At 44.6% G+C, this 20,443-nt stretch overlaps 1 protein-coding gene across 2 annotated transcripts in view; it reads right to left on the minus strand.

Annotated features, from left to right (window-relative positions):
• sonb (SON DNA and RNA binding protein b) overlaps positions 1 to 20,443 on the minus strand; it is a 31,469-nt gene that overhangs the window by 5,786 nt on the left and 5,240 nt on the right. Inside the window, exons 4-19 of one of the 2 annotated variants that reach the window (XM_079495769.1) lie at positions 19,915 to 19,949; positions 18,968 to 19,149; positions 18,439 to 18,692; positions 16,272 to 16,428; positions 14,105 to 14,325; positions 13,360 to 13,577; positions 12,325 to 12,679; positions 11,250 to 11,449; positions 10,696 to 10,875; positions 9,620 to 9,804; positions 8,786 to 8,920; positions 8,057 to 8,143; positions 6,968 to 7,198; positions 6,316 to 6,426; positions 4,799 to 4,915; positions 108 to 182 (exon numbers count right to left, since the gene is read on the minus strand). In XM_079495769.1, coding sequence (XP_079351895.1) covers positions 108 to 182; positions 4,799 to 4,915; positions 6,316 to 6,426; positions 6,968 to 7,198; positions 8,057 to 8,143; positions 8,786 to 8,920; positions 9,620 to 9,804; positions 10,696 to 10,875; positions 11,250 to 11,449; positions 12,325 to 12,679; positions 13,360 to 13,577; positions 14,105 to 14,325; positions 16,272 to 16,428; positions 18,439 to 18,692; positions 18,968 to 19,149; positions 19,915 to 19,949 — 2,743 coding nt within the window. The remainder of the gene's footprint in view (positions 1 to 107; positions 183 to 4,798; positions 4,916 to 6,315; positions 6,427 to 6,967; positions 7,199 to 8,056; positions 8,144 to 8,785; positions 8,921 to 9,619; positions 9,805 to 10,695; positions 10,876 to 11,249; positions 11,450 to 12,324; positions 12,680 to 13,359; positions 13,578 to 14,104; positions 14,326 to 16,271; positions 16,429 to 18,438; positions 18,693 to 18,967; positions 19,150 to 19,914; positions 19,950 to 20,443) is intronic. The other variant, XM_079495768.1, reaches the window with a different exon arrangement.

A 20,443-nucleotide genomic window follows, 5' to 3' on the forward strand; every position in this document is an offset into this window, starting at 1 on the left:
TTATTTCATTCCATCTGTTCTCTCTCTGTGATTGACACACACACACACACACACGCACACACACAGACATTAGCAGTAGGTGAAGTTAGCGTGTTGTTGGTACGTACCTAGCCCCTCCTCTCCGCCCCCTTCATCGCCCCCGGCAACAGAGAGGGGGCCGGTGTCAGCGACTCTGAAACAGTCTAGCATACAGAGAGGTGAAAGTTCACGGGGTCACCGCGCATGATGACCACCGCCAACTTCCACCTCCCCATTTCCCCCCTCCCGCCCCTCCCTGTGTAGACTGCACAGGCCCAGACCGGGCCGAGCGGGACCGGACCAGGCCGGGCCGGATCACACCGGCCTAAAACCCGGCCAGGCTAGATTAGGTTACAATAAAGCCACACTCCTAGACCTAGACTGGATGGGACTGGATTAAACCAGACCAGGCCAGCCTAGACTGGACAGAACCGTACTGTGTTAGATCTGATGCTGGCACTGCCTCAGTAACCCCCCCCAACCACTACACATATCTCCAAGGACTGTTCTCTCATCTCAATCATTTATTTATTTTCCACTGCATAGAACTGGACTCAACTTGACCAGTTTTATTTTCCATAGTATACAATAGGATCCCTCAGTGTAGCTTGTCATCGTAGCGGCATCTATGACCATGCGTAGTAAGGTGTTAATTCTCATAGGCCTACTATAAGGCTAACAAAAAACAATTTCATTTTAGGTAAAAAAAAAAATAGGCCATTCATTTCACAATTACAGCTAGTTAAAAAGTTTGTTAACAGCAATTAGGAACTTACATGCATTCATGTAATTATGCAAAATTGTGCTAGTGAAGAATCTCTCTGGCCAATCACTAATCTGAACCAGGTACTTGTGCGGAACGGGAAACCGAAAAAGGCGAGTAAAGTTGAGTCGGTTCTAGGCAATGGAAAAGTGACATTAATTACTTGTGGACAAGAGGACCGGTGGTCACGAATCAATAGATCCTTGTCACAGCAGCCATTTTACAGGATAAAGAAATGTAATAATATAATAAATATATAACAATATATATTAACATTAATTGTGGCTGTGTTGTCAGGTGAATCCTGACTAACAACAGCTCATGAAATGTACAAGACCTAATCATACATGAGTCATACTGAGGACCTAGTCCTGATTGGCTGCCACACACGCTGCTGTCATGTATTGGTTACTCAGGTCACATGAACAGGAAGCAGGTAACAGAAATCTTTAGACACCCAATGTTATGTAACATAATGTTATGATTGAGACCGGCCGGTTGAGAGGAGCGTTCGTTACTAAATAAAGAAACCACTATGTGATCATTTCTTGTTTTATTTAGGCGTTAACTGTGTCCCAGCATGGATAGCTTCATGCTGGCACACAATAATACCTATAAATTAAATTAACGCTATTAACTTCAGTTGAGTTGACCTGTCCAAAATGGCTGCTGTGAAAAGGATCCATATTGCAATGCTCTTCCCTGACGTCGCACACCATTTATGGAGGGAAACAGAAGGATGTGTGACACTTTAGGAAAACCAGTCCAACGTTAAACCCCATCAGACCAGAGCAAACCGCCATCATCCCCACAGCTCTATACCCAGGTCACAGGCCTACATATATCCAGGGACAGCCTTGTTAGCAAGGATCCAGTGGTGGAAGTACTGTAGTGTTTTCAAAACTTTTACTTCCACTCCATCTCGGACCCAAAAGATTGTACTTTTACTCCACTACATTTAATTACTAGTTACTTTGTAAGATTTTGATTAATATTACAAAACATTAACCATTTTGGCCTTTTGAAAATGGCCGATCTACAAGCTCACAATGCATCGCTTGTCCATTTAAAAAATATTTTTATACATTGAAAACTTGAAATGGGACATTCTGCATAATAAGTACTTCTACTTTTGATACCTAAAGTGCATTTGGATGCTAAATTGCCAATACTTTGGTACTTTTACTGAAGTATATTTTGAATTCCTAATGTGAGTACTTTTCCCACCACTGCAAGGATCCCAGTACTGATACCTGCCACCTCACCTACCACTCTCTCTCTCACACACGCACGCACGCACGCGCACGCACGCACGCACGCACGCACACACACACACACGATTCACTTTCATATGCCTAATCTGCTTAATCACACACGCCTTAGTTATTCATGTTCAATGAGGGGCGTGTGTTTATTTTGGACATGCAGAGAAGTTGAGGGGCGATGACGCAGGCAAGCGTGGTCCAGTGAAATATTCGTGCATGTGCTTGTTTGTGCACTCGCCCGCAAATAAAGAGAACACTTTTTTCATCTGTTAATATGAGAGAGTATAAATTAAGCTTTACAGTAAGTAGACCGTCATTTTATTCTCCGATTCAGCTAAGCTTGGGACAATTTTGCAAGACCACTGTGGCTGCTCGTATCTTAACTAACACAGAGGCTGTTTTTGACTAACCGAGAGTGAGCAGGAGTGAGGTGTGATTTACGTGGTGCCTCGTGACGTGTACCGTGTATCCCAATTTACACCTTCACACACACTCGCACACCATTAATACTGCTACGACGCAATATGAGAAGGTGTCTTCTGACACATGGGACACTTATTCACCTGTCGGTATCGTGGTATGTCTCTGTTTCAGATACAAACGCGCACGCGCGCACACACACACACACACACACACACACACTCTCTCTCGCTCTCTTCAGGGAGGTAGTGACAGGCCACAGTGCTGGGATTGCCTTTAACTCTCAATTTCCCTTTGATGCTTGCTGCCTGCAGTGCCTCTGTCCATCCCTCCTTCATCCTCCTACTGGGCTGCCATTAAAAATAGCCCCCAAAAGATGCACGTACAACAGGATTCAAATGTCGGCCGGTAATTGGCACAGGGCAAGTTCTCTGGGTATCATCTCACGTGGAGGTTTCGGAGAGCTAATTGGAGCTCGTTAGAGGACTAATCAGTGCTGTCCTCAAGGACAAGCAGGGGGAAGACAGTGGAGGTGAACCCACGGCCCCAGAATATAGAGGCCTCTTTCCTCGCTCCTCTGGGCGGAAGAAGAACGTGGCCAGGGTCACTGCACACGGCAGGCATCGATTCTGGCTTTACGTCCCTCTCGCTGGAAACAAGGGATGTTGTGGGGATGAGGAACGGATCTGTGTCTGGATTAAGACTTACTCTGTCACCTCTCCGCCTTGTTCCTTCCTTCCTGTTCCTTCCCTGCCTCACTCTCTCAGTTTTATCTCTCTCCGAGCCTCCCCCTCCCCGACCCCCTTTTTTGAGGAGAGGGGCTCCAGAGAGAAGTGGCAATAGAGCGGCCCCCGCCTAGTGGCGGTCAGCCCGCACTGCAGCAGCCGTACCTGCTTTGGCGAGAACACAGTGAGACATCTGCATTGGTCAGCGCCTTTTTTACGAGGAGCAACCCGGAGCCGCATGGTGACAGAGTTTCACCTCAGGGAGAGGTCTGAGCCTGAGAGTCCGATAGAATACCTATTTTTGCACCCTGTGGGTGCTACTGGAGTGGCATTTTCTCCTGTTCAAATACTCAAAACGTATTGGTTTGTTTTCTTTTGTGACACCGCAACCTGGACCTACTTCTAACTAAATTGCTTTTTAGGTACCCCAGAATCAGTCAGGTGTTTCTCGACCAAAGCGACAAATTCTGGAAGCTACTCAACAAACCAAACCCAAACAAATCCTCCCTTGAAATCCACCAACCCCCATGAGTCATCGATTATAATCAATTTGACAATTTCACTTGGACAAACCATTTGGCTGAAACGGGGAAGAGTATATCTAGAAACTTTGTGTGGTGTTAGGGTTTGGTTTGGGGAGTGGGCTGGCTGACCATATCGGTGGTGACAACTCATTCTATTTTGCGGCTCTGGGTGCAAGACGAACTGGGCGTGAGCAATGCAGGCGCCTGCAGCGTGGAGCGGACAGCTGGGATATGAAGTGAAAGGCAGTATGTGGATGGGAGTGCATGTGGATACATGTGGATACGTGTGGCTAGATGCATCTGTCTCTGCATAGGTAGACTCGACCGTGTATGCGTTAAAGACTTATTTTCTAACAATTATAGAGCCCATGAAGTCTTGAATTCATGGAGATTTTATTGTTTGTTTTTCTCACATTCGCAAGCCAATAGATTGATGACTGGCGGAGTCTCCTACCGAGTTTCCTATTGACCAATGACTATCAGATTATTGGCTCGGGAATGCGACAAAAACAAACAGATCTTGGGGTGAACTACTCCTATAAGAGGATGCAAACACTACTCAAGTTACTTCTAGTAATAGTTACTGGTTGCACAGACTAGCAAAGATTTATAACTGTCAGAAGGATTACCAGCACTCGACAACAGAAATGTCTTTCAGGCACTTTTTGTATTTAGTTTGCATTAGGCAGCATACAATGTAAAATGTATGGTTTCGGCACAAAGCCTTCCTCAGCATTATACAGTCAGTGAAACTGTATGAATTTGGATGTATTATTGTGTATGCTGCCCTATGCGGCTATGCCAACTAAATATAAAGAGCCCAAAGGACACTTCCAAGAGAAGAGTGCTGGTAATCATTATACTGTATTGTATATACAAGACATGTGCATGTGTGTACTACCTGTACACTTACTTGTGCCGTTAGGCATGTGCGTGCGTGTGCGTGAATCAAATTGTGATGTGTGAATCCACCTTGCTGTGTATGTCGAGTGTGAGAGAAAGAAAAGCGGTTGACAAATGGATCCGTTTGTACGCAGTGTGTGTGTGTGTGTGTGTGTGTGTGTGTGTGTGTGTGTGTGTTACCTTTTTGAGCCATGCCTGAGGCCCACTGTTGGACAGCTCCTCAGAGCTGAGGACCTGAGCTCCAGTGGAGCCGGTGAACAGTCCTGGGATGGTGCTGGACTGGGCCCACGCATCCACCTAGGGCAAGGGGGTCGAAACACTCATTATGCAACAACATGTAGAGGAACAGTAGACCAGCCGTTCCCAAAGTGGGGTAGCTAAATGATAATTAGGAACCAAATGGACCCTTATAAGTCTGCAAGACCCTAACAGGTACATTTGGTTCCATTTGTACACTCTCAGAGTTAATTTGATTTGATTTTTACAATATACATTGGGGTCCCAGAGATAGAAATGCCATTAAATGGGGGTCCGTAGCCTAATTCAGGTCTAACCTGGGGGTCCTTGAAATGAAAATTGGTGAAAATCACTGCCAGAGCCGTATAAATCTTCTTTTATGGGGCTTCCTTGGCATATATTTTCTAATGGGGGGTCAGCGGGCTAATGGAGTGTCAATTTGGGGGTCCTTGACATGAAAAGGTTTGGGAACCACTGCAGTAGAGGAAGTAATCTGATTGGTTGAAATAGCCCTCTACCCGTACTGCTTCAAACGAGCATGATGGCACACCTAATCGCAACATAAAAAACAGCTGTGCTATGCAGCCCCCGTACTTTTGGCAGATTTTTTAACGAATATCTTAGTTAGAATTAAATTGAGTTGACCTGTTTCTTTTAATGGCAACTGCTGTATAATCGCAATATTACACCCGAGGTTGTGTGCGTTGCTGTCATTAATGGCACTTCTGCGCTGCCTAAAGTAAACGCAGGGCGCAGGCGTGCCATTAATGATGGTAATGCACACCCTCTCGTGTAATATTGCTTAATTGAATGACATTTGTATCAACTTAAATTCTTGTCTTCGTTTCATCCAATAAAAGGAAGCCATGTATTTGACTGCAGTGATAATGATATTCAGCAATTTTCAACACGTCCGTTTGGATTCAGATTCAGCAATATTGAAATAAGACAGGGTCTTGTTTCAAGGTTTTAATTTACGGTGTTTGAGCGAGTATGTGTGCATGAAATAGCATGGATTAAAGTAAAGCTAAATAAAATCTAACCTATGCTCTTGTGAAATATCCGAGACCAATAGGGTTTTATGGAAGTTGCTTCATACAGTTGGAGGCCATCGATATTGTCCTTTTCTTTTTGTTGAGGTTTGCGTGATCTGCGCAAAAGGACAGTTAACCCATTTTGGGCGGGAACCCCTTTTGGTGTTTTAAACATTATGTTATAATTTAAGCTATTGAAAAATAGCAGATCTACAAGCTCATAGCGCGCCACCGAGTGGCGCGCTACGAGCTTGTAGGTCTGCTATTTTTGAAAAATCATGAAAATGTAGAAGGATTTTTTCAGGATTTAGAAGGATTTTTAAAAGTTTTGAGGTCAGGCCTAAATGGGTCAAATGATAAGGGACAATATCGGTGGCACCCAACTGTACATAATGCTATGAGTTCATCCATGAAAGAGTGATTTACCTGCTCCTGTGCACGACTCAGCATGCAAATGGCGCTGACGTCGTAGGGGTTCTCGGCCAATCGCCGTTGGGCTTTGATCCTCTCGGTGACGGCCTGTGAGATGTCCACGGGCTGGAGAGAGAGACAAGGAGAACGTTTACACTGGTGAGATCCAACAATGTTTCTCGTGTAGTTCGTTCTGAATATACATTCAAGGGTCACATCTCGTAGTCATGGAAACACACAGTGCTTCACAGGGCTGTACATGGGAACAACATGGATTGATTGATGTTTTTATTGGCAAAAATACATAAATGACCATGTATTAGAATAGACTCTCTGTCGGGTGGAAACCTCATATGTGCACAAATAGCAGTTCGACAAGCTCAAAACGTGTCGCTTCGCGGCAGGGTTCAAGCTTGCCATGATTAGACCACGCAAAAAGATTTGCTGTCAAAGTCCACACGCGCGCACACGCACACACACACACACACACACACACACACACACACACACACACACACACACACACACACACACACACACACACACACACACACACACACACACACACACACACACACACACACACACACACACACACACACACACACACACACACACACACACACACACACACACACACACACACACACCTCCTCCAGCATCTCACCTGTTGTGGAGGCTCAGGAAAAACGCTGTCGGTGGCGGCCACGAACGTAGGTTCCTTGACTGCGGTCGAAGCCGCCTCCCCGGACGATGGCGCCATTGTTGCCACGGGAACGGCTGGCGTGGCCTTGCTGCCGGCAGGTGTAGCAGCAGTGGCAGCGGAGGCTTTGGTGGTCTTGTCTGTCGTCTTCTCAACAGCAACCCAATCACCGTACGCACTCGGAGTATCACCCTCCTGTTAGATCCACAAAGACCACATAATCGTATGAGTTTTACCTTTGTTTTACACAATATGAATAATAACTGCAGTATATATTTTCAAGAAATACATTTTCCAAAATAAATTTACAGTGGAAAAATAGCATCACGATGCGAAGCGAACCGTATTTGTCATAGGATGACATTTGTCAGGGCCTTTCAAATGCAACCAAATGGTTCGACAATATTCAGACACATCTACGTATCTATCCAGCCTTCTTCACTGACTTCTAAATGCCAGCCATTTCAGGAATTTGGGGGATTTTTGGTTCGTCTTTTACATTTTTCTTTTAGCATTTCATTTAGCAACTGTTAGGCTGCTGAACAAAACCCTGGGCTCTGTGCTGAACTGATTTGCACTGCAGTATACTATGCGCCTGACATCATCGTACCCGGAAGTTATACGGGAACGCCTACTGAACAACTTTCTGGCCTTGAAAGCACATACAAACGAACAGAAAGGTGCTATCTGATTGTATTAAACGGCGTTAAACTCACCAAAATTGGAGCTGTATGGAAAACGTTCTTTTCAAACGTTTTCATTGAATAAAAAGCCGGATAGAAGACATATTATGAGCTACTTTCTGTAGATAAATGCCATGTCAAGAGTTTGGAAGCACTCGTTTTCCAATAATGCAACGTCCTGCTGCCTTCTGCATTACGTGACATTTAGAAACAGGTGGTGCGCAGGACCGTTGAGTGATTTCCAACGAGCGCTTCCAAACTCCCAACGCTCCACGCTGCTCAATGTTTTGCCACTCAGTCTAGATGAGGGGTGGGGGGGGGGGAGTAGGGGTGTGGGGCAGTTTGACTCTGAATGAATTTACAACAGTACCTTCTTGCGATGCTGAGACCCTGACGACACGGGGAACTCCTTAGCCATGCCTGCATCACTGCGCACGGCCGGGCGAACAGGCATATTCTGAAAGAGAAGAGAGGAGAGAACGTGCTTGTCTTAAATTGACGTTACGTTACGTGCATGTCTATGTTAGGGATGGGACATTTAAACGGTTGACAGGATTAGCTCTGAAACAGTAGCTGATAAAGAGACCTCAAGGAATCCATACAGCAATGGAAAACATTTCCAATAAAAAAAGATGTCTTTATTTGGACACCGTTGTGTTCACCTTGTCTGTAATGAGATGGTTGGCTTTGTTTGCTGGATTCAAGTACTTATATCAGTTATAAGATGCTACATATGAGATACAGTGGCTGTTAACCCATTTTGGGCAGGAACCCCTTTTGGGGTTATGTTATGTTATGCTTTAGCTATTGAAAAATAGCAGATCTACAAGCTCATATGTTATGCTTTAGCTATTGAAAAATAGCAGATCTACAAGCTCATAGCGCGCCACTAGGTCTGCAATTTTTGAAAAATCGAAGAACGACTGACATAGAAACATAGCTTTTTCAGAAAACTGTCAGGATGTAGAAGACATTTTTAGAATCTGATCTCAGGTCAAAATGGGTTAAGTGTGTGCAAGGCTCATGATATGAGCTGTGCCATAAAGAAAACATCTAAACACATGTCCCAAGTGTGTGTGAGTGGTTGTTATAATCTTACACCAATGCTGAAGCTGATGGCCTTAGTCTCCTTCAGGGCGGTACTCCCAAACGGCTTCCCTTCATCCTCCTCGTCTGAAACGTGAGGCTTCGCCACCGCCAGCTCGCCTTTACTGTCCACAATCATCTTACATTTCTGCATGTGCACACGGACACACAGACATAACTATGGTTATCGTCTTGCTGAATCACTCACACAAGTTCACATTATTTGCACATTTTCCTTAACTCATTTACCGCCGACACCCCCATCTGGTGTCTGAATTGTGTCCTCCAGGGCCGCCAGCCAGTCATTTAATACGGCGACACCTTTAGTTTGAAAGCCGTTTCACTCAGAAGTCAGGAAGTGAATTATCGCTATGTAACGGGTGCCGCCCTTGTTATTTAAATCACCCAAAACATACATTTTGTAACCGGGGATCATATCGTTTAGAGAAATGAGGCGCAAATCAAGCTTGTTTCGAGACAAAAAGAAGAATCCAAGATATTACGATTCTAAAAACTGCGTTCCTTTAGACAGCATAAGCCAGCTGAATTTTCATTTCAGTTTTTTTTTCTTTTTCCATCGCACATATTTAGACTGTTGAGCATCCGAATACTGGTTAAAATATTGCTCATGTACTCTCTGTTTACTGTTGACATACAAATCTGCTCTTTATTTATTTATTATTATGTTTTACAACTAAAAAACAAATTGAGAAACATTTTCCACCTAAATCAGGATCTGAAGATCACCAGCTTTCAAACAACATGTTTTGCTATTTCAGCTCCAAAACAGTAAACTCCCAAGTGCTCATTGAACTGGGAAAGTGATTGACACTAGAACTGAACTTACTTCGGTGAACTCCTTGATGCTGATGCTGTTGGCCTGCTTGGCTACCTTCCTCTTCACCTCCTCCAGGCTGGCCAGGGTTGCCATGTTGGGCTGGGGCGGACCGGGAGGGGGCTTGTTGGTGATGGAGGGCAGAGGGGGCAGCTGGGACATGGCACCCATACCGGACAGGGCTGCTGTCATCGTAGCTACCGGAAGACACAGAGAGAGACAGACGGATGCAGAAACATAGATGGAGATGTGAGGACGCAGAGAGAGACAACTGGGAAGGAAAGTTATGGTACCCATTCTCATGAAGGGGAATTTACTGCACAATGGATTCATCCATTTAGACCTGGGAACGATTCTACAAATATCTTCTAAATCCAGTTTTATGAAAAACTCATGTTTCTATATCAGTCGTTCTCAAACATTTTCAAGTCAAGGACCCCCAAGATTATATGTAATTGGCCGCCGACCCCCATCTGAAAATATGTCATTCCAGGGACCCTCCCAGAAGCAAAGATTTGAGTTAAAAAGGTTCGCTCTGAAAGAATATATATTCAAAGATTTGCGCCACATTTTCACGATTTTTCAAAAATAGCAGATCTACAAGCTCGTAGCGCGGCACTCGGTGCCGCGCTATGAGCTTGTAGATCTGCTATTTTTTAATAGCTAAAGTATAACATATTGCTTAAAACACCAAAAGGGGTTCCCACCCAAAATGGGTTAAAGCAAGTCTCACTACGGAAAATGTTTGTATGGCCAAGTCCAAATGTGCTATTTGTGAATCAGCGTGAAAGAATAATAACTGGATGTGATTCTATTTTGTTTTTGTGTGTGTTACATTCATCCTTTTCTTTTTTTATTCTTTAAAAAAGAAAGTCACCTTATGTGACTCTGTAAGAGGCAAGACATCTAGAAATGGGTCTGTCTGTCTTCTTTTGTATTTATTGTAGGATTAGACCAGTGCCTGAATTTTAAACAAAATAATTAAAAATAAATAAAAATAAGGACTGGGCCATTTTAGCGGTCCAGGACCCTTGGCTGGTAATCCAGCAAGACATACAATCCAGCATGACCATGAAAACGAGACGTACCAGCGGTCATGCTGGCCAGGGCAGCATTCATGGCCAAGGCAGGTAAGGGCATCATCGGCATCGGCATGAACTGCTGTTGCTGCTGCATGCTGGGTCTCAGGTTATCAGGAATTGGCATGCCCGCCTTGGCACACATAGCAGCCGCGTTGGCTTTGGCGATCTCCAGTAGCTGCCCCTTGTCTGAGGGGAAGAAATCACACGGGAAAACGGGGACAGAATGGTTCGTCATTTAGAAAACTTGATTTGAAGCCGTAGCTAGCTTTCTTCAAAACACGAGAGATGTCCGATATTGTATGCTACAGCATACAAAAAGCTCTGATTTCTTATTCCATTCAAAAAAATCCTAAAACCTTCCTGAGTTCCCGTATATCAGTTTCAAACTGAATAAAATAGCTTTAATTAAACATAACCATGCAAGATTATACTACATTCATGTATTTAATGTGTAAAGTAAATGAAACACATTACACATTTAAATCACCTTGCTCCTTTGGCATTCATTTGCTGAACCGGACCAAAAGCGAATAATCCGAAAATAAAAATAAAAATCTCACCCAGTTCTGTGATGCGCGAGGGGCTCTTGCTGCTGCTGCGTTTCTTGCGCGGCGGGGACCTGTTCTTGCGGAGGATGAGTACGGGTGAGTGGCTGGGCTCTCGCTTCCAGCGGTCCCTCTGGCTGAGGCTGTACGCAGCCCTCCGCCGACCCCGGGACCCCGAGCGGGAGCGCGACCTCCGGGACCTCCGGGCCGGAGACCTGTCCAAATAATATCACGTAACTTACATGGCCGTGGGTTGTTTTTGATATTGTTAACGTTACGTCGGGCAGAAACCTCAATATCTCCATATTTTTAAGGTTTGAGGTTTCTACCCGACACATATGGTCACTGTGCAGCAGAATCCTGGTATCTCCATCGATATTTCATCTTTTTGTTATTTCATAAATTACTGAGTTATTTTATTACTTCCAACATGTGACAGTGTCGCACACAAGAAGCAAAATTGAGATGCGATGAATTGTGAGCTTATATAGATCTGCTGTTTTAGCTATTTTGGAAATTCTTTGAAAAATGTTCGCCTATGTCCTATAGTCCTATGACATGCCCAAAATAGATTCTGTCTGTGGGTTTTATTAACCAATGAAAAGTATTAACAGGGACACATTTAACACTCTATATTCTTATTTAATACTCTATACTCTAATAATCTATATAAACTTCTCGTGGTTTGATAGCACCCTAGAAATGTTCTCCCACAGGAGAAAAAGTTTCCTAGGATTCAAATTCAGTTCAGAACTAAGCAATCTAATAATGGACTGCTGCTGCCTCTGGTGGACAAATCTAAATCCAGCGACAGAGCCTCACAATGAAGGTTTTGATAGATCTGTCACCTTCTAGTCTCTCTAGTATAAACCAACTAAATAATTACCGAAACAAGAATACATTCATATAAAAAAATTGAAAATTAATGAAAAATGGCATTCTCATCGTGATACTGATAAATATGAACATACTCTGAGAATGCCACCCGTTTGACCCACCGCTGCTCGGTCAGATGTGGGCTTTGATCCAGAAACGGTTGGGAACCTCAACCACTGTTTTGGGACGACTGTAAAACCAGGATCTCCCTTACCTGGACCTGCTTTTGGTGCGAGACCGCTTTCTCCGCGGCGGGCTTCTGCTTCGGGACCGGGACTTCTTCTTCCGACTCCGAGACCGAGAACGGGACTTGGTCTTTTTCTTCTTCTTGGACGAGGAGGACTTCCCGTCTTTCTTCTTCTGTGACACTGGGGACTTTGACGCTTTCGTGCGTTTCTTGGCTGGCGGTGACTTGGTCTTCCCAGCTGAGGTGATGGTGGTGGCGTTGTTGGGGTCTTCTGCGGCGCGGGGAAGAGAGGAGCCGGTCGCCACGCTGCTGCCTTTCTCTCGAGAGCCGGAGCGGGTCGGGGACGAGTGCGAGGTGGCAGAACTCGTCCCTTGCTTAGATCCTGCTCGGTTTGTAGGGAAACACAAATACCGGCAAAGGTTCGGATTATAACCTGGACTTTGTTTTCTGCGAATTTCTACAGAATTACTTACAAAATAAATAAAATTGTAAAAATGTTTTTTTTGACTGACGGTACAGCGCTCTATTAAAGATTTTAATGAAAAAATATTCAAAACCTATACTTGGTCAAAACGTCCCCATGTAAACAAAGTGTTTAACCACTTGAACCTCAGCGTCTCCATATTGGGGCAAAGATTCGTCAAACATACATGATCTATAAGCTCTCAGGGTATTTTCAACCAAGAGCTTCAGTGTAGAGGGAAATACTAGCAGTCCTAGGGAGACTCCGGTAAACACATGGATAAAAGCTAATTAAAACCGCACAACTGTGGCCAAGACCTAATCTGCGATGAGTGAAACAGCTTGAAAGGAGCCAACCACACACTAGGGCTGCATTTCATTAAACAAGCAAAATATGAAGAATTATGATGTTATGGTAGCCATAGAGCCAGCCAGTTGAATTACAAGCTTACAATGCGTTGCAGACGTGCATTGTAAGTTTTGTAGCCTATTTCCTATTGGGGTCCAAATGACAGTTGTGCTGACCGAGAACCATGTACATACTGTAGGTTTCAAGTGTTTAAACAGGGCGTTCTTCAGTTAGTGTCACAACGTCAGTACCTGCTCTCTCTTTAGTGTCCTCAGCTTTTTGTCCTTCTCTCCCCGTTTTGGAGCCATTGCTCCGCTGGTCAGCGCTCCGTGGCGGATCCGTGCTGGCGTCTGTGTGCTCCTCTGCGCTCTCTGCTGCCTCAGAGAGAGCCACTGCAGGCTGGGGAACTTTGGAGGACGATTCAGAGGACTGAGCGGACCCCTCCGGCGCTCCCTTCTTCTCTGAGGAGCTGGTGAGAGCAGGACACCAAGTAGTAAATACACAGTAAAATTAGTAAATGAATAACTTTTGTTTTGTTTTTGGATAACACAGACAAGAGGTAGGGCAAGGACAGTAGAATGAAAGCAAAAAAAACATTCAAACAATGTTGAATAAAGTAATTGTGGTTCGGGAAGTACTGGGAGCTGATGGTAGGTGTGGCGCTCCACCTCCACCTCAGCAATCCATCTCCCAGGAGTCTGGTGCGGGGCGGGGACAGACACCCGCGGGACACGGACAGACGACCCAGCACCTGAGCTGAGCTGATTTGGAACTCTATAAGAGCAACTTGTATGTCTGTGATCCACCCTCATAGCACTGACGAAGGTCCCAGGACCGAAACGTTTGCTAACTTTAAGTCACTAGCACAGAGCACTTCTGACTGTCTTACAAATCGAATGGTAAAACTCATGTTTGTTTTCAACCAAACACAACTGAAGGTTTTTGTTGTGCATTCACTGTGTATTCACTATTCAATAAACGTCTTGGTGAAATTACCTTGCGGTACTGCCGACGTCTTGGAGTGGAAATGGTTTCCATCCTCCTGCCGTCGTCAGTGCCTCAGCAGCAGTGGAGTCAGAGTGAGGAGGCGGAGATGTTTGCTCCTCTTTGACCACACACTCCTCTTTGACCACACACTCCTCTTTGACCACACGCTCCTCTTTGACCACACACTCCTCTTTGACCACACGCTCCTCTTTGACTCTGACTGTGTCAGCCTGTAAAACGACAGAGCATTGAAATATATAAATTATTATTACACTATTTTCAAAAGGCAAAGTACTGCTAGCGCTAGACCAGTCTTCAAAGTTTTTAGAGAAAGATGGAAGCCCCACTACATATTGTGTAAAGTTACGTTCCATATTAACCTTTTTCATAGATAGCTTCATAGACATGTTTGACAGCACTATCCTCAGCGTTGTGTAAATTAAACGTATTAATTATTTCTCTGCTATGTACGAATATGTTCATAACCCCCAGCTATGGGACGTTATTTTCAACGAGGCGTTGTGGGCTTGTAGAATCTGCTATTTTTGACTAATGTTCTCCTTAGAATAGGCGCCCCTCTAGTAGTAACTCTGAGGACCCCCGGATCCCCTGTTCAAGACCCCTAAATTAGACCATTAGACTCTCTCAGCAACATTCAACTGAGTGCACCCAATGTGTATGGTGAATGCAAAGCATAACATTCTCCTAAAAGTCTCCTCCTGTGCTTCCTCTACTTTCTATTAGCTCCGAAATACTGAAACTGAAATGTTCATGTCAATTAAGAAACACACATTGTAAAGATGAGCTGCAGCCCAAGAGTAAACGCTCTGCACACCTGCCTCAAAGTCTGCGCTTCCTGCTCCCTGTCTTACAAGCTTTGTCCAAAACCTCTGGTAGTGCAGTTTCTTAAAGGTATATTCAGTGATTTGACTTAATTCAAATATCACTTATTTTTTTCTGGATAATCCTCCCTACTATAGAGTGTGCTGACCATATAAGGAGTTCCTCCCTGTCCCCAGTGAGCCCCTGGGGTCAAAAAACCCTAGTTTCAGTTTTGGTGGCGGGTGGCAAAACCTTCATCCAATCAGGATGAGTGGGGCCTTCCTCCAATCATGATCGAGTGGGGGCGGGCCTTGGTGCACATGCTGTTGGCCTGTTGCACTTCCCCCCACTGTAGAGCGTGCATGTGCACATTTTGTTACCGGGGCGGACTGGGTGGTTTTCCAAATCACCCAAATCACTGAATGCTCCTTTAAACAATTAACACAATATTTAAAATGATGATTATTATTAGTAACATTGTTCCTGCTGTTACATACTGCCAACCAGGTGAAGAAATCACCTCTGCTTCCATTATATATCCGAGACCATTGTGGTTTTATTCTTCTAAATGAGAGAATATATCACTCCAGTTTTAGACTCTTTATACCCCCCCCCCCCCCCCACAAGTTGGCAGAGGAAGTGTAGCGCCCAGGATTACATTAGATAATTGACACTGGGTGAAAAAATGGGTTACAAAATCGTGGGATAAAAAATAAAAATAAATAAAAAATAAAGATTGACAGATATGTCACAAACCGCCAAAGTTCCAAAGAAAATGGCATCTAACAAATACGGTGAAGCAGATGTTTGCTTCTACTGGCTGACGGCCTCAGCCTGGCATAAACTCCCACTGCACCTTAGACTGGCACCCGCTTTTTGTGAACAAATTAATATATCTTTTGTTTAAAGCAATTTTGAGCTACACATTAAGCAGCACAGTGGTTGACATTAGTTACAAATATATATATATATTATATAAAAAACTTTTGAAGATCCCTGGCCTGACCCAGCTTGTAGATTGGCTCTATTCACAGAGAGATTGTGTGCACATCTTGTACCTGTATTTAGGCCAGAATCAAGGAGATTGTGAAACATCTGGTTTCAATTTTTAATTTATTTTATTAAAGGCGCAAAGCTTCACCCTTTAGGTGTTCATCAGGCATATTTGCCTGATGAACACCAATAAGGTCGAAACGTTGTGGCCCTACGTCCTCCCGGTGGGGGCTCCTCACTGGTAGGTGAGTCAGTAAGATACAACAGCAGCGACAACAGCAATAATGTGTGTGGGTCACTGGGGTGGAATCAATTTACTACATTGGGGAGTAAAAGTGGTAAAAAGAACAATGACACATACGGTAGATTTGTTGGCAGGCCTGTCCTTATTGGAGCCAGAGCCTCCGTCTCTGGATCCTGAGCGCCTGCGGTGAGAGGGGGACTGGGATTTGGATCGAGACCGCCTCCGCCTGGGAGACCTGGACCGACTTCTTCTGGATCTCCTGTCCGACCGCGACCTGTGGGGGAGGTAAAGGGTGAAATGGTTAACACACATCTGTGTGGTTTTCTGTGAACTCTCTCCCATCCCCAAAAATTTAATTTTCTGTAAACTCTCTCCCATCCCCAAAATGTTGGATATTTATCATGCTTAATAATTCACACCAGCAGCAGTATTATTATTTTGCTTCCACGTTCTAAGAAAGTGGCAAAGTTTGACACATTGCATATGACGCGGAATGATCGACTGACTTTACCCACTGCACAAGTTGAGAGAAGTTCATCTTTGCCGCTGCCGTTGTGTAGCGAGACCAGGAGCATGCTGTGCTCTGTAGGCCTGGACTAGATGTTGTCAAAGAATTCTGAGATATATGAAGTTATATGAACTCTCTCTCTCTCTCTCTCTCCAAAGTTGTGTACAAATTGGGTGAGAGATATAAGAAGGGCATTTACTTCTTGACCAGAACAGCTGTATAGATTAGATCCCCCCCGAAGACCTGCCTTGCCCTGCGTTTACTCAGGAGGGGGTTTGAGTCGTAATCTTTGTTGGTTCCTGCCTGTTCTTGCTTCTGGTATGTTAAGCTGTGATCACATATTGTTCTGGGAGTCAGACAGGCAGTTCCATTGCAAAATGTAAGTTTGACTCCAGTACATGAGTACTTAAATATCTCATACTTTAATCTGAGCTGCTGTCTTATTTTGTCTCCTTGTGATTGCCTTGACAATGTACACAAGTGTCCACTTGAGATGGACAGTGAATACTGCTTTTAAACATAGCAGTTGCTGCCAGAGACCATCACTCATTGTCTGTACATCCCTGCTTGTGAGCTCTCCTGACAGGCACAGCTGCTTGTTTCCACCATGCTTCTCAACACCGGTAACACCGAATCCAACCACTAGATGTCCTACCTGTCTGGCATTGATCCAGAAACAAACTACAACAGCGCATGCAGTTGCACTTCTAGATCTAATTTCCAAAGTAACTTACGTCAAGGCTTTAGGCAGTATAGGCAGGCACGGTCAAAAAATACAACTAGAAGATAAACAATCCAGCTGGAACTCTTTTCATCATTTTATTTTCCTCACCGAGACCAACAACACACGTGGATCAGCTCACATAGCCTTCATCATCAGAGTTGATTAAGACGCTAACAGGAAATCATTACAGGATAGTAAGCTCACCGCACCGTAAGTCCAATGCAGCCAAGACCTGTCACCAAACTAAAGCCAAAGTGAAATCTGACACCATGCTGGTGTGTGCTCAGCTCCGCTCTGGCTGTTGCCTGCCTGTAGCCCCGTTGAAGAGCAGCTGTTATCTGACTAAAGTATTGATAATCTTGCTTATAAGCACATGGGTGCCACACGAAAATGAACTGGAGTGGTTTTATAGGGTACACGAGAAAATAAATAGTCTAGTATTCAAAATAATAATAAAACAGACAGTGCTATCGGTGTGCAAGTAATGTACTCTGTGGTGTGCCCGCCCACCGGTAACACCGGACACCGTGACATGTCTACGAGGGTGTCGCGCACACCCGGGACACTCACCTCCTAACAAGCAAGATTCTATCTAGACTGACTGGCTGCTGCTGGTGTGAATTCAGCTTTAGAGTCAAATCCTCTTTGCGTTCTTTACATTGAAAGACATGCCATTACAAACAATCTTCATTCCCCTCAAAAGTCAAAACATCTGTATGTTGCGCTGCAACACATTGCTTTAAAAAACAAAACCTAATTTTAAACAGATTTTCAACACTGACCATCTTTGTACACTTCCAAAATGTCTTCACTTCAAACAATTGTGAAGTTGCTAAAATCTCAGTAGTATATACTCCGTCTATACTATTGCCTTAGATGACAAATTTCCCATGTATTTAGTTTATTCAGTCAAAACAAACCCTTCAAACCCTGCTTACACAGATTTAAAGAAAATAATTAAAGAAACACAGTAATAGCAACAGCTACTGATGTTATCTCTGTGCAAGAGAAACATTCAACCAAGTCAAGCGTGCTTTACGCAGCAAAGGCACCTGGATCTGGATCTGGACGTGGTCCGTGACCGCCTGCGGTGCCTCGACCTGGAACGGGAGCGAGTCCTGGACCGGCGGCCCCTCGACCGCGAGCGGGAGCGGTGGCCTCTCCTTGCCGAGCGGGAATGGGACCGCGAGCGGGAGCGGTGGCCTCTCCTTGCCGAGCGGGAATGGGACCGCGAGCGGGAGTGAGAGCGATGCCTCGCCCGGCCGTCTCTGTCACCGCCCCCTCCTCCTCCCTTCTTGGAGCCATCCTGTTCAGGAACAATGACACCATGTCCATTACTCTCATATAATGTAGTGATGCCATATTGCTATATCCTAGTCTTCTAATTCAGTGGTCCCCAGACTTTTTAGCCTGTGACACAAAGGTGTCAAAGTGTTTGGGAGCCAGTGCCATAGATAATGATGTCATAGACGACTGACGCCATGATGACTGAGTGATGTCACAGGCTGGTCACGTTGAATTCCCAGATCCATGTGGATCCCGAGACCCATGTGATTCAGTTTGTATTGTTTTTTTTTTTACCTGTTTAGGGATGATGTCGGGCAGGGCCTCTCTGTGCCGTGACGACGCGCCGCCGTCCTTGTGTTTCGACTCCGACTCCGAGTCAGAGTCCGACGAGCTCTTCTCGCCGTCTTTCCTCCTCTTCTTTTTCTTCTTCTTTGCCAAGGCGTGCCCCTTGTGTCGCTTGGACTTGTCATCTTGATCTGGGGGCGGAGGGGGGGGACAGCCGTTTATTTTCACTTTGTTCTTGTTTTGTTTTTTTACTTGTGTAACGCCCGGGATTCGAACTCGGGTCTCCCGCGTTCAACATCTTAACCACTAGACCAAAGGGATATCCCATTATCCCTATTGACTGGGGGAGATATTAGACTTTTGAGGCCATCAGGCTGAGGCTCTGAGCCACTCTGCTACACTTGGAAGGTGTAACTCTTATGACTGAGCCCACCGCACGACAACAAACCATGTACCAGTACACAAACCAGTACAGAGCAGTGTTCATTTTGACAGCAAATTTTGGTTTAGTCTTAGGGGTCCATCTTGCGCCACCCCTTAGCCCTTATCCCTAAACGTATTTGCCATTTTTTACTGTTTTAAAACATTTAAAAATAGTTCAACTAGCCAATCTACATCGACACGTTGTTAGCTTGTAGATCGGCTATTTGTAGTTTTAAAATGTTTTTGTAGTTCAGCACCTGTACATTTTTGTTGGAATGTGCGTGGTTTCCTTTGGACTCTGCTTTCCATTTCTAGCTGCTATAACCTCAATACACAGCAAAACACTGTTTGCTCTTAGCTGGTGGTGCTCTGTGTCCCGAGCCACATTGCTTTAGTTGATTCCCCTGCCTTCCTAACACTTCCAGTCCACCGTATGCTAGCTAGAAATGAAGACATTAAGTCAAATGAAGGAGAAAGAGAGAAGAGCACAGAAGGAGAAGAGAGAGTAGGAGATACAGTGAAAGCCTCCTTACCTTGTTCCTCCTTCACTTGCCCTAGCTTGTCCGCGCTGTAAAGCAAAGAAAACCACAAGCCATCAGTCGGGTTTGACACGTTTCTTCAATTTCTGAAATTGTACATCATTTAAATATGCAAATTAGCCATGACAAATAGAAAATATGAAAAAGCTACTACTGTGGAAGGGTTATCATATATTAATTTACTTTATTGACCCTATACACAATTTCATATAGCTATGGTTTTGCGGCTTTTGCCCACTCAATTCATAATTAACGTTCCAATTTTGGAGCTCTGGCTCATGGACAAAGAGCCGGTTCAACCCTGGTGGAAAAAGGGCCGAAGTGTTGTTTTGAGCTTGCTACTTTTGATGCTTGTGTATGACGCTGTACTGTGTGATCAAGCAGAAAGCTTCAGAAAACTGTCAGGATGTTAATACAGACATGCTTTTGTTACATATAGTGTCGACATACTAACCGAAAAAACTGAGAGGGCATTGTGTGTGTGTGTGTGTGTGTGTGTGTGTGTGTGTGTGAGTAGGGGGTT

The sequence above is a fragment of the Electrona antarctica genome (genome assembly GCF_951216825.1).
Source record: "Electrona antarctica genome assembly, chromosome: 24".
Classification (NCBI taxonomy): domain Eukaryota; kingdom Metazoa; phylum Chordata; class Actinopteri; order Myctophiformes; family Myctophidae; genus Electrona; species Electrona antarctica.